General features: G+C 33.6%; 1 protein-coding gene across 2 annotated transcripts in view; it reads left to right on the forward strand.

Moving 5' to 3' along the window:
- LOC113503498 (lachesin-like) overlaps positions 1-14,895 on the forward strand; it is a 123,056-nt gene that overhangs the window by 79,190 nt on the left and 28,971 nt on the right. For both annotated transcript variants that reach the window (XM_026885507.1, XM_026885506.1), the window contains exon 3: positions 10,563-10,735. In XM_026885507.1, the coding sequence (XP_026741308.1) occupies positions 10,563-10,735 (173 nt within the window). The remainder of the gene's footprint in view (positions 1-10,562; positions 10,736-14,895) is intronic.

Consider the following 14,895-nt stretch of genomic DNA (forward strand, 5'->3'; position numbering starts at 1 on the left):
TCACCCGTTCGACGCTAATACAGGCTAGCTTAAATTCTGATATCACATTGAGAACCAGCCTTACGAAGAAGACCGAAAGTAAGTAAATACTTCATTCATAATGATTGTTGAGACAGCCCCATCATTAACACAGCTAATGAAGTTATGAATATTCAAAGATAATAAATCGTTTATCTGATTTCTGGAATATTATGCCCTGGTTGCATACCGTTAAGTGTTGTTGAGACGGCTCTTAAAGGACTGCAATCGCACAATTTCATGCCTAAAGGAATCCTTAGTTGGTCTGAAGAGAAATTTAAAGACGTAGGGAAAATCTGGTTCCGGATAGCAGATTAATAACAGGAAAGAAAGGTAATAAGATTACTCCAGAGGGTGACATAATAATTTGTATATTAAACGAAGTGGGTGCGCTTCCAATTGTTTTATTTGGCTTTGTTCTTTATAGTCAAAAGACGAAATCAATTTGTTTGATGCTCCCCTCCGCTTGAGTTTACCACCAAGCTGTTTCGACGGGGGATTGAGTGCCATTTTCTTTTGCCTCGCGGCTTGATGTGTTCTATTGATTTTATACAAGCTAGAAGTCTTTCGGGAAAATGTTTATCAAAACAAAACACGATCAACATTCATCTAACGTTACGAGTGTTTGGATCATGTTGATTGAAAACAAAATTTGGAACTACAATAAGTACCGTTCACTGTAATATGAGAATCTATGCAAACGTTTTAATGGCTATCAGCATTATTGTTTTGTAACATAAACTTTTTCGTCGCGGTTAGCGTCCATTACGCGTGGTTTATATTTATTTGTTTACTCTTACCGAATTTATCTTTTGATTAAAATCTGGGTTAGGAGTAGCAATTTGAATAAATTTATGCCAAGTAAACGGTATCGAAATAGAGAATCTTATTGAAAACACAAAGGATAAACGTTAGGGTCCCATTATCGATTGCAATCACATGGAAAATAAGTTTTACTACTGTGCGGCAAACCTTATCGAATTTCCTAAACTCACTTTTAAATTGGCAATCACAATTACGGTTGGGCAGACCAATATTTATAGACAAAGTTCAATTCTGAATTTAATTATTAAGGACTTAATGGATCAAGTAACAGAAATTACAATTACTGCTTTTGTTATGACTGGAAATAATTGTATTGGTTCAGTGTAAGTAGAAGGCTGTGTAGAAAATTTAATAGTGTGCACTTTGATTTGAAGGGATGTGTATCTCTAATTAGAGAATTTGTGTTTGGGAAAGAAGGTTTTTAGTAAAGGATGTTAGAAGAATAAGGCATTTGAAAAAACCCGCTAGTTGAGCAAAATGTTTTATTGTAAAAAAGTAGTTTTAGTACAGACCTCTCTGTTCAGAAATTAAAAACTAAACAATTGTGAAAAAGTATACTATTTTTCTTACTAGAATTGGAATATTTATTGAAAAAAGTAGTAAACTTCTTAAGAAAGTAAATAAAATCGTGTATGTGGTAAATAAATATACAACTTTGAACAATAATCTACGGCACAAAGACAATAAATCCACATTCAACACAAATATCGATCCACAACTCAATGAGCACTAAATCGTTCAATTTGCTTTTTTGGGGTAGCATTTTAGTGGATATTTGCGCCACGTTGGTTACTGAAGGTATACGTTCATTATGGGCCGTTGAAAGCCCCCGCTTCGTGATAGATGACCTGTTCAACACGAATAATGGTCTATTCAAGCTACTTCGAAAACCATTTACCTTTCCTAGTCCACTATACCTAATTACGAAGTGGATGGACATGATTGAGGGCGTTGATGCAATTTGAGACATCAAAGGAAGATCCACGGTACATATTAAGGCGTATTGTTGGCCAGTCTATAAAATTTATAGGTCTGTTGAATTCTAATTGGTCGAGATTATATTTTGGCGGTTCAGAATATAATGGAGCGAAGGGTTCGCGGTAATTACAGCTGTTTATTGTAGCAATTAATTGACGGTCAAATTTTGGGCTTTTATTTACAAAATAATAACGTTATGGCAATAAAGAATATAAGGGCACTTTTTCAGTGTAATAACGATTTATTTTGGTGAAAGAATTTATTACCACGCAACATGGCACCAAAGTAAATTATTATACTGTTAATGATTCTTGTACGTGACACGTGCCTCCATGTGGCGAATTTTATTCAATTTTGAAGGGTTTTAAAAACTGCTGACTGTAATGTCCCTGCTGTATAATTCATTTGGTGTTAATATTGCGAAGCAAATTGCGCTCAACTTATAGTAAATGGGTTTTACGAGTATAAATCATTAGTAAATATATTATTAAGCACTACCTTCTAATGTGTGTTTCAATTGTAATACAAATTGTCAATTTAATTATATTACAACTAAATCAATAATTATTTTTTTATAAATATAGGAAAATCTCCAAATTATCCACAGTAGGGCCAGCCGCTAAATCTGAAGAATTATTTAAATTTTGGATGCGTGACATCGTAGTACATGGTTTAGAGCGGCGTCCTTTTTTCACAAAAGTTTGCAGGTGCTCAGGTTTGACGTTTACTTGTATTAAAAAAAATATCATATATTTTCTACGATTGACTTTACTATGAACAGCAGAAAAACTTACATTCGATCCAGTGTCCCCATCAAAATACGATTCCAAGTCACCTGAGGATTTACCTATATCAAACATTGGCAGAGGTTGAGAAACGATCACCAGTTTTTTTGAGATCTAAGATATGAATAGAGTATTTTTCTTAAAATATTCTGGATCTCTTATTTTACAGACTTTTATTTTTCTCCAAGGAATTTCGCTCTGTTAATAATATATAATATATATTTAATAGTCTTTCTTTTTATTTGATAATTCATAATCTTCTGTTTTATTATTTTGATGATCTGACGTTTTAATCTACGTAAATGGCTAAAGAGTTGATAAGATAATTGTCAATAATTATTCTAATTAAAATAACTTTAATCAGACCAATGGCTTGTGTTCTCATGACTTTATTGGGTGCAACCAGATCTCCAAAAAACACGACGAGCGCGTGTTTTAGCCCCATTTTTGCACACAAATGATTAATCTACACTTTCATTACAAACAAGAGCACTGAGTGGATGTGAAAAGTGTGGTAGCTGATTGATGACATGTCCCGTAACGCTAGCGCTATTGGGGATGCCCATTCATTGCTGTTCTGTTAAATATTTCACCAATGTTTTCGGAAATGTCTCCAGCTTGTAACAAATGACGTGCTAACAGATTTCACACACAACTGTCACAATATTTATGTGGATATATCAATTTGGAGACCATTTGGACCAATTTCGTCGGACGAAAATAAACAGAAAATGATATCATAAAACTTTCGATATAAATTCGCTTTGAAATAAACAACGACGTAGCTAATACCATACCTTGTTATTTTCTTGATATTTTTGGAAACTTATTAAGCTTTACTGAAACATATGAGATACTTAACACGGGACCGAAACTCATTAACACCATCAGCAAAAAACCCAGGTACGAAGTTCCAAAGACCAAAAGCAATTCACCGATAAACCAAATTAAACAATCTCATTCAGGGCGATACGTAAAATCGCAGGTAGCTGTACCCTTATAAATTTAATAAAACCCTTTAATTCAAGTCCGTTAGCGAATAATAGCGTGGGTTTAGTGAGACTCCACAATTTAACACACTTCAACAGGGGAATTGAGTCGTAAAAATAGTGAGGAACGGTAAGCAATCAGAGGTGAGATTAGATGGCGATTCAGAAACATCGGGCCGGATATTTTCGGATCCTAACGCCGATCAAAAGCGCTGCTAACGATGCAAAGGGATATCGAAGAGCCAGTGGTGTGGGTATTTCTAATTTTATATCAAAGCGGATAATTTGATGTCGAGGAATATGTGCTCCTGAATTCTATGAGATATAAACTTAAATCTTATTATAATTTAGAAAGCCATTTTATTGCTATATAAAATACATTCTATATTGAAAGGGCAATGCCCGAAACTTAAATTGGACTATGTTATCTTTCTTTTGTTAATGATTTTATATTCTTCACTTCGACACTAAGTGAGTAAGAAACCATGATAGTAAAATGGGTGTTAACATTGATTAACGTTTATAACCAACGGACAAAAAAAAAGGAAACAACCAAGGGAGCTAGCTCTTAAATCAAATGACTTGGTGCCAAGCCATAAAATACCAAATAATTTGAAGTAACATACTTCCAGGTCATCGTAACAAATTCTTTTACAATATTCGTCAACCAATCTTAAAATATCTTTTAATTTTACACCATTATACATCTTCAAAACTTTCTGAATAAATACTTCCTTTAAGGTCATTTTAAAATGAAATGTTTGAAATTAATGTTAATTATGCCTACATACGTGTTACGTTTCCAAGAATTCCTAATTATGTGCGAGGTATACAAGCTTGAAATCCTTTTAACATATTTCGCGAGCTTTTCAACGTGTTGATAAATACATCCTTTTAGGCCTCTTTTACCAAAAGGTGGTTTATTTTGATTACTCAATTATTTTTTTAGGCTTGTTTTTAGATGAAAAAGGCACTCAACCGTTATAAAAGATATCTATTGCTGTAACTGTGTAACTTTTCTTTATTGTAATTATTTTTTGAATATTCAAAGTAAACTAAAACAAATGTATGAAAAGAAACTGGTGTCTGATATAAAAAATAGAAATTTCTAAATATTCAGTTTCAGCTAGGTTGTTGGTCATTTACTGTGGAAAACGAAGTTGTAGTTACAATTTTCCTATGTACTCAATAAAAATACCCTCTGCCTTGTTTGGTACCCGATTTTATCTTTTAAAATGCGAAATGTTAATAAACATTTAAAATAGCCATACGAGAGTTATAAAGAAGTACCTATATCTATAGTCAATGCATAAAATAAGATTTTCATTCATCAAAATTGGTCACATTATAATTTTGACTGCATAAACGTGTTAGTTCGCACCGTTGCTCAATATGATAGCTGTTGTCAGTTTATTTCAGTTATAAAACTTCTCGTTTAGCTTTCTCTAATGATCACATTTATAATGTGATAAAATTTTATTACTTTCGATCAACGCGAATGGGATTATTGTCTTAAAGTCAGTCTTAGATTTATTATATTAAGTCTATTTTTGTCTTAAAGTGACGAAGTTATGGCTAACGATAAACCCATGTTTTCTAAATCCGGGTCTGCTTTTCGTTTATCAAATGTGTGAAAAAAGTGCAAGACTGAGAGACACAGTTAAAACAGGACAATGAATAACAAATTTCCAAATAAAATGCGTACCCATCAAATGTATGAACATAATAGCTGTATTGTTTATTTTTTGTTGATATAGCAACAATTGAAATACTTCTTCCGCAATAAATAATGTTTATTGTTCAATCACGGATCATGAGATACAGGTGTCAAATGGACGGAGAGACAGCGGAGGTCCAATTCCATATTCCGTGTTTACATTTTGGATGCAAAACCCAAAATATATTCCAAATCCACTCACAGTCAAATCTCGAAAACAAAACTTCAAACACGTCGTCGTACAGTAACAACTAAAATAAGACATTAAGGAAATTGAACATATGAATAAGGAACCAAACATAAGCCATTAAACACAAATTTCCAATTGATAAGTGCTAATATTCGCTCAATAACTTCCAAATTACTTCCTCCATTGAGTTGGGCGCGAGTTTCTTTGATTATGACATCTAACAAATCTTTGAAATGTTTTGACGTACGATTTTAATGGTAAATGGTTTGTGTGCTCGTGTCGGTATGTTGGGTATGGTACTAGAAACGGGACTTTGATTTGACCTGTTTTAATATTTAGTCAAAGATATCTTCTGCTGATGTCATAATGATTATCAGCCTTTGCCTAGCGGTGGAGAATACAAGGACGATGATGATGACGACGACATTCTCGATATATTTGTTAATTGGTTGTAGAAAGCAATTCTTAGCATAAAATATTGTTTGATGGTCCATAACTGAAATTGCAACGGTGAAATGAATAACAAATAGTTTAAAAGTAAAATGGCGGTTTGGTCGCTACTAGTGATATTTTTCAGACAACCTTTATTCACTTAAAATAATTTCTAGTACAATCAATGAAAATATAGTCCAAAAACTGTCCCAATCTAAAACAAATAATGTCCTTTCAAGTCCTTTTAAAAATCCATTAAATGACTGTCATATTTTCTTCTCGCCATAAGGAAACTGGCATCAATCATTATTTTGACGCGTCGTCACTTAGTGGATATGTAATGTCGCCTCGTGAAGGCGTACGAAGGAAACAGTTGACTATCGCGTATCGTGACAAGAAGTAATCTTAGCAATTGTTGCTTGAATACGTGGGAACTGTGACGTCACAAGTCAGTATGCAAAATTGTAGGTCTTAATATAGTTTCTTTCTAGATCATTGAATACTTAGAACAAGAGTTACAGCTTTAAATATTGTAGGACATTTAGATGTTGCATGGTAAAAACTGGAAAACTTTAGTAGAACTTTGAAGTATTCCAATTTTTCTGGAATGTTGGTGGAAATTAATTGGCCAATATATAAAAACCTATTCGTCGCAAAATTAATAGTCTGTTCTTAGTTTATTATGAAAGCAATATACATTCATATAATAGTATTCTACTTCTATTCAAGACTCACAAATAGAAATGACCTCTTTTTTAATGTAGCTGACCAATTTTTTTCATTAATTTTAAAAGAAATTTACTTAGTACTTATATTCACAGCGAAGTATATAAACCTAAGTTAATTATATTAATAGCTTTCACGAACTTAGCCGCCGGCAATCGGAAATAAATTGGGAGATCATTTGCATAAAGGTGGATTACGGTTTGGCATAAATACTATTATTAAATATAGAGGATTCAGCGAATTATTTTAACATGTAGATAATGGTAGACACATGTATACGTTAAGGTCCATAATCTAATGTTGGATTAGGTCTTTCCAAAAAAAAAAGCGATTTGAGTCTGTACTGACGGAAGAATATGAGCAGAACTTTATGCATTGCGTTCATTAATAGTTTGACGTGACAACGTCTTATAATTCAATGGAGCTGGCTGCAGGCTCAAAAAAATGCTGAAACAAAGTATCGCCTTATGACGTTCGCGTTCAAATATCGTTAGAAAACTGACTTTACAGACCACCGGTATTAATTCTGCCTAAAAAATCACACTTCAGATCTATCTCCTGATTCTATAGGTATAAAGGGTTATAATATAGTTTAAACCATTTTTTTTAGCTTACATTACTAAGGTTATCAAGGTTCACAGATACGGTACCTAAATCAGAACTGTATGAGAATGTTCACAAATGTTCGCAAATGTTAATAATCGGTGCAGTCAGCTTAATGGTTTCATTTTCATATCTGCATTTTTACGATCGCCACTACGTTCTGCTGAGGCAACTCATTTTCATATTAAAGTTGCTAAAATAACTCAGAATTCCAGCATTCTCTGGTTTCAAGTTGAATTTTCCGTGAGAAAATACTGCAACATTTTGAAACATCTGGTTGATTTGAAGCATTGAACTATTTGGATCATTAATATCCTCAGATTCAATGACAATTTAATAAGCTTATTTAACAATCGAACCACTTCAACAAGCATAATAATATGTGCTGAGAATATTTTATTTAGGAAACTTAGCTGAAAGAAAAGTGTTCCAAAGCAAAATGAAACCGTCCTATTGAATAATGTTAGGTAAGCACCATGATTTGCTCAAAAAATCCTCTAGTTCCTAAGAATAATGACAGCGGTCTAATCAGTGAAACCAAACGAAACGATACCATGCCATACGATTTAATATAAACGTACCGACATTATTCTTGCTTAATGATAACGATTCTGCTAACAAAAGATGGACATTTGTCACCGAAACACGTCGGGGTATGTTCGACCGAGGTTAGTTTGTGGTGAAGATCCACCCTTCGCGTTTCCACGCGATTTCCGGCATTAGTAAGTTGGACAGCTCGGGTCCAATGTCGTACATCAACTGGCCAAGATAATCCCTTCAATTTTAAAGTTCGCTGAAATCTAGGGATATGTTTATACTCTATTTTTTTTTTGATAGATCACGAATGTCATCAATTATGTTCCTAAGAAACATAATGCAGTAAAAAAAATCGATAAATGCCTGAATCAGAACTTGACTTAGATAATACCTATAAGATTTTGCGATCTATCACTGCTTTAAACAATACTATACAATACGACCTGTGTCTGTACAATGACTTCTTTCAGCAGGACCCATTGTCGTTATGGAGTCTACACGCTTAGTACACTGCGATCTGTGGTCTGAATACCACAACAATAATTATCTATTTTAATTTAAAGTCAGTCCTGTGACTCCTCATAGCACAGTTAGTAATTTTACAGAAACTCAGCTATGAGCAGTTTTGTGGGATAATCTTAGAACGTTTATGCTGTGTATGTTAATAAACAATTACAACGTGAATTTGAAACAACCACATACCCAAACAAATAAGTGTTCACTGTTTCTACTTAAATACTACATTTTAATGTCTGAAGTTGGAACGGTTTAATCATACAACTAAGAAAGTTAGTGCTAAAAAGAAAAAGTCAGCGAAATATTTCCACAAACATCTTGTGCACTCAAAGTAATTTAGTTCCTGCAAGAAGTTTTTAGTTGTAAAATGGTTCGCAAAATAATGTTCTCACGACACCGAGGCTATTACGAAAGCCAACTGAATAAGCATTTCGGGTAGATCAGCAGCAGTTTTTATAAAAATACTAAATCGTTCGCAAAACAGTGTGGTTGGCGCGTAGCCAAAACAATACAAACCGTTAAGAAATGGAATAACTTGGATGGAGATCAGCAGGAGTTGTAACTTGATCCATCCCGGTGGCATCAAATGTAACAGATTGACAAACAGATGAATCGTATCGAATCTCGATATTGTTTTGTTTTTAAGGAACGCCGCCTACTTTTACATTTTATTCTTTCTTTGTTCTTGAACTTTTGAACGTTTTCCTTGTATTCTTGAAGTTTGTTTGCTACCATTATCCCTACTTTAAAATAAAAGAGTAGTAATGTTGGCTGTAACTTTAAAATGTTAAAAAGAAACTGTGTATCGTTGACTTTTTGCGGTGCTTTCTTAACCTTCAATCTTACACACAGGGAATTATGTTGTGAACGTATGTTTGTTGTTTTTCACATCCTCAAAAGCGGAAATTTATCATAAGATTAAGTGGAGCAAAATTTAATATTCATTTTTATATTCGTGGGTAAAACCGCAAGGCACAACTAGCTCTTTCCATATTAGACATACAGTTCACTTGATTAAACTCACTCATTTTGGTGTCACATTAAAACATCGTGAGTTCCGGGAAGGTTTCTTTTATATTTCTACTTGTTTTATGTTTAATCGTATGTCCGAAATCACATTTGAAGTTATGAAATATCACAAGGGAGCGAATCGGAGTGGAAGCATATATCGCTGGTCTAATTTGAATAGGCGGCGTGGGTCGGACCTCTCTCACTTGACTGAGGGTCGACAATGTCACATAAATTACTATTTTATATGTCCGGCGACTGTATCTACGTTCTATGCTAAAAATAAAGCTTTAAAAATGTGTCGCTAAGGAGAATCTAAAAAGTGTTACAAAAGGTGAAGCTTATTTTAACGTCTTTGTTATTTTATTTAATATTCCTGAACTTATCTACAATTTTCTTTAAGCAAAAAGTTTTTTTTTGTTATAATAGATTTTTTATGTATGGATGTTAGGATTTTTCAACAGTTTGAACCTAGCAACGTCCACTGCTGGGCAAAGTTATCCCCCTCTAAAGTTGAAGCTATGATATCAAGAAATTTATTTTAAAGAAAACGAATCATACAGGGTCTGATTTGGTGTGATTAGAATCCCTAACCTTTACTCACACAAAAAGCTGATGAACACACACAGTCGAACAAAACCGACTTGTCTTTAATCCTCCAGTCCAAATTTATACATATCACTGTCTTCACAATCCTTTTAATCCCTTCGTAATAGGTTGTCCATCTCTGTGATACCTTCACGGAATTTCAAACGTCGCTGCCTAATTTAAATGAGGCCGAGTCCCGCTCTATAATCGCATAATACTACACCGTTTTCCAATTGATTCAGGAGTAATAGATTTGGATTCGGAAGCACTGTAATGGATGATAATTTGGCCCCGTCGCAGGAAATATGATTTCATTTTCGTTGTCAATCGTGATGATCTTATTGGAATCGATATTTTATTATTGATCTGCCTATTTAAATTCTTAGAGATGGTAAAACGCTTTTATTTCATTAGTTATTAATGAAGATTTTCTTTTAATTCAATTTCTGCAAAAACGTTAGAAAAAAATATTTTACACTTATTTAGCATCCTTCTTCTTTTAACTTCAGCTTTCGTTTCGTTCTGCAGATAGGAAGCCATTTTACATATCCGCCTAGATTTGTTACAAACATCGAACTTAAGTTACCTTTTTTAGGCCAATTACACTATTCATAATTATTATGAAATTAATTAAGTACCTCTTCCCACAGTGATAAAAAGCAACATGCGGCATCAGACGACATCGCCGATCAGCAAAGTGGGCCCCACTGCGTCCCTGAGGGACGCCGAGCCAGACTTCATAGGCCCCATCGAGAATGTGACGGTAGCCCTCGGCAGAGAAGCCGTGCTAACATGCTCAGTATCAGATCTTGGAGATTATAAGGTATGTAAATAAAAATATCGCAAATAATTATATTTAATTTGAAGAAAATACATTCCAAAAATAATTTGTCAAAAAACACATAAAAATAATAATAGGATTTCGTTTTATCCACTAGGGTCAGAAGCGGCAAAAACAAGAGCGTTTTTAAGAGTAGACGTCTTACACTTTTAATACAGAAGATATCGGTTTAAATACATTTACCTTACTGACAATGGATCCGTATTTTTGGTATCGGATCGATTTTTCTTTAAATTTTTGTCAAGCAAACTTATTCTTAATAGTAAGGAAGATTATTAAAGAAAATCTTTGTCAGGTTTTTCAGATTACATAAAATATTGAAATCACTTCCATGAAACAACGACAGGATTTTTTGTTTAAGTGAATTGTGAAGGCTCCACGATTATTTGTCCCAAGTTGAACCTTTTAGCGTGGGACGTTTTTTGTATTTACAGACAACATAAACTTAGAAGTAATGAGAAATGATTCGAAGCCATACAATTATAACATTAAGTTAATGGATTTGACCTTTATCAAAGTTGTCTGTCTATTTCCTTTCATTCAGATTTCTTTGAACCCAACAAAGTTTTAAGTTTTCTATCATCTCTATTCTGTTCTTAAAATAATTATCTGAATGGCTTCGACAAAATGATACAAATGTCTTTTTGGTACCCAAAATTTTGTATCGGGTTGGAAGGCGTCCTGCGTTTACCGATTCATGGTTTCCACCCAAGAATTTAACAACTCCAACAGTCATCGTTCCTTCGACAACTCGCTGGCACTTATGCTAGATAGCTTTACAAACTATGTCGATCATTCCAGTTCTTCAAATTCAAATTGTCGATCTACAATTTCTTTTACAGCACCGCTAACTCGAACTCCCAAAAGTCAAAATTGCAGTTAACATACAAAATATGTTTAGAAAGTCCAATTTTTGGTATCTGCACGTAAAATAACTAAATGAGAAAATACACTGCTATATTTTTCTTTCAAAACTAACCACTTAAGGAGAGGCACTTTAACATTATTGCCTGAAATTACACTCAACAAACGTATTAGGTTCCGTAAGACGACAATCTGCGTCTAGATTATGACGTAAGTCAGTGTAGCACCATAAAATAAACATAAACAAAATTACGCTGCCTAAGCAAACAATAAAATTTGAACTTACGTATTTTATATCCCTCTTTGAGATAATAAGATACCTTTGAGAAGCTTAGCAAAGTTTGTCTTTCTTGAGAGCGTGATTCCGGACGTTATCAGGCACCACTTGGCAACCAGAGCTTAGCAAGCAGTCAACTTTAAGGTCACTCCGATTATACTTAAAGAGGTTTATACCCTAGTTACTCTCTTAAAACTTTAATGAAATATGTTCACTTGAAATTTAAACGGTAAAGGTAGTTCACAACTTATGAAATTAAACTCCGGTACAAGACGCCGCTATTTCAATTACTTTTAAAAGTTCCGCGAAGCACAAATGTTGTAAAAGTATTTTTATCTCTCGTTGCGAGAAGTTATGATATGCAGTCGAAATTCAGCAATATAAATGGCCAATCTCTGTTTGTTGAAAGGGAAATTAATGATCTTTCAATCCGAAACACTTAAGGACGCTTATCTTTTTGAATTCACCATTCAATATATGTTTTTGTGGAGTAGTAGTGGTCGGTAAATAACCCTCGTATATCGCCATCCATTTAGTGTCCATGTTCATGAAAAACGAGTATCTTTCCTTTTGGAAGCAATCGATCAATGCAATGTCATTTAAACAGAGGCGTATGTATGATTCTCGTGATTCGAATGGGAGCGCTTCATTTTTATCATGAACTCAATATGCTCGCAAAGATTTTTTATATCCTAAATCGACTTTTTATAGCCATTTGAAAGTAGAATATTTTTTCGGATATCATAGAGATATTCTTTTGATGAAAATGGTGTTACAAAAACAGTGTCATGTACTACATAGTTAAATTGCTTTCCGTAATAAAAAACCTTTCAAAATTCAAAACAAAAGTCTTACAAGTCGAATTGGTTATCTGATACACATACAGGTGTATTAAGGTATATTCTTAAAGCAACAAACTTTTCGCCGAGTGAACATACAGCATTCAAGTCTTCCGCATCGATGTGCTTGCCAGTTTTTAATCTTACTTAGTGATCTCGCATTATCAGAGTGACGTCATATTCCCCGATGTTCATGCTATGTTTGGGGACCATTCATCCAAATCATTGGGTTAGAGTGAACCGACTACGAGACTGTATGTCTATAGCTACATGTCTAAGCAAACATCGCCATTTTCACATTGTCACGTAATACGTATTTACTATAAGGGATTTGGTACTGCGGATAGTATTCTGTTTTTATTATTTGCCGCAATTCATCGGAATAAATATACTTACGCCTATTTTTATGGTTCACAGTAAAGTGTTGATATCGATGTATTTTTGTGGAGAAGTTGATTCGTTACTAGATTCAATAAAGTATTGAAGTAAGTTATTGTTCGTAACGAGGTCAGTTCCTTAGCTCTCGGTTGATGTAGTTCTTTTCTATTAAAAGCAAACAATTTGTTTGTTGAAATATAGAAAACTGTTGTTATTTTTATTGCGATAGGAAATTGATTTAACATTTCATTGTTATATTTATAACAGACTTTAGAACATGGTAAAGAATTACTTTAAATTATGATTAACACACACGTTATTTGCCCATTTAATGTATCAAAAGAATACTTCATAAAATTTAAAGCATCTGGACGGTATGCTATATGTTTCAAAAAACTACTTAACAATTTGCAATATTTCAGATTTGAACTTGAAGGCTTACAACGTCATACTAAAAGCTATAAGTTAAATGGTGATTGTAAATCAGGTCGGGATGTATACTCCTAAATGAGCGAGCAAATTTTGTCGTCCTCCCCAATTTGTTCCCAATCCCGTGCCTGGGACCCTGTTCCCTGCCCATCGAACCGTCAAATTCATTTGCATTTCACCGAAGCGTTATCTCATTATGATTTGCTGATTCCACCTTCTAGTCATGAACTGTGTAATAATTCATAAGTCATTCGCAAAACATCGCGTTTATAAAATTGACGTGACGCGCCGATACATATTTATAGAATTTCTTATCGTTGTCGGGAATTTTATGCCTCGTTTGTAAGAGCCTATTTGTCGGTTTATTTACGATGTTCAACTCACAAAGAAAATTTAATAAAATGTTTTTTCTTTACTTTACTGTCATCGTTAAGATATAAAAGGGAATATATATGGTTGTTGGACTTTTAGATTTTGGGTATAAGTGAGGCTGGTTTTAGCCTTTTTTTCTAAAACCTTTTTAATCCCTAGAAAGGTTATCGGCCTTTGGAAATTATTCGATGTATTTCTAGTATTTTAACGTTCGCGTAAAAGCTTTCAATTTTTGTTATTTCGTTCTCTTTAATCTTGCACGTATTTGTATCTAAAAATATACCGAAATGCTTAGTCATCCGAGCTAGTGAGTGTATCTAATAGATTGAAAACAAACTGTTTTGATGAATCAATTGGTAATTCATTTTGAGTTCTTTGAACGATCTTTCCACGAGTACGTTTGAAAAGTTACTTTTAAAACTTCACTACATTACAACAAGACTACTTGCCAATAGTAAACCGTTAACAAGAATATTAAAATATGCTAATAAATGTATTTTAAATCCTCCAATTAAGGTTTGCTTAGCACTAAATAAAATACAAGCAGATAATGTAAACATAAAAAACTTAGCGAAGTTCTTCTTTAAAAGACCTTGCCAAAAATTTTAAGATGTTTACATGAAGGAACTAATATTTTTTTTTTTTTTTTTGAGATTAACTAGCCATATATTACCTCGTTCATCAAAATAGATTTCTTCATTGTAAAGCGCAAATACGAATCTTAAAGACACTTCTTTTTTGGCAGCCCTAACTATCATAAAACTTATACGATTATTATGCATTTGCCATTCCATTCTCAGGATAGCCGGACACTTATAAATATGACCACTTAAATCAGTTGCAGGGATTCCGGTTCTGTCCATGTCAGTAGTTTATGCCTAACGTGACAGCCGACCAGTCTTCATCGCACAAAGTGGCTGCTCTCTGCATGTGATAGAATTCATTACCGATGTATATCTTGAATTTGTAAGATTTATTGAGAA

The sequence above is a fragment of the Trichoplusia ni genome, chromosome 19, assembly GCF_003590095.1.
Source record: "Trichoplusia ni isolate ovarian cell line Hi5 chromosome 19, tn1, whole genome shotgun sequence".
Taxonomy (NCBI): Eukaryota; Metazoa; Arthropoda; class Insecta; order Lepidoptera; family Noctuidae; genus Trichoplusia; species Trichoplusia ni.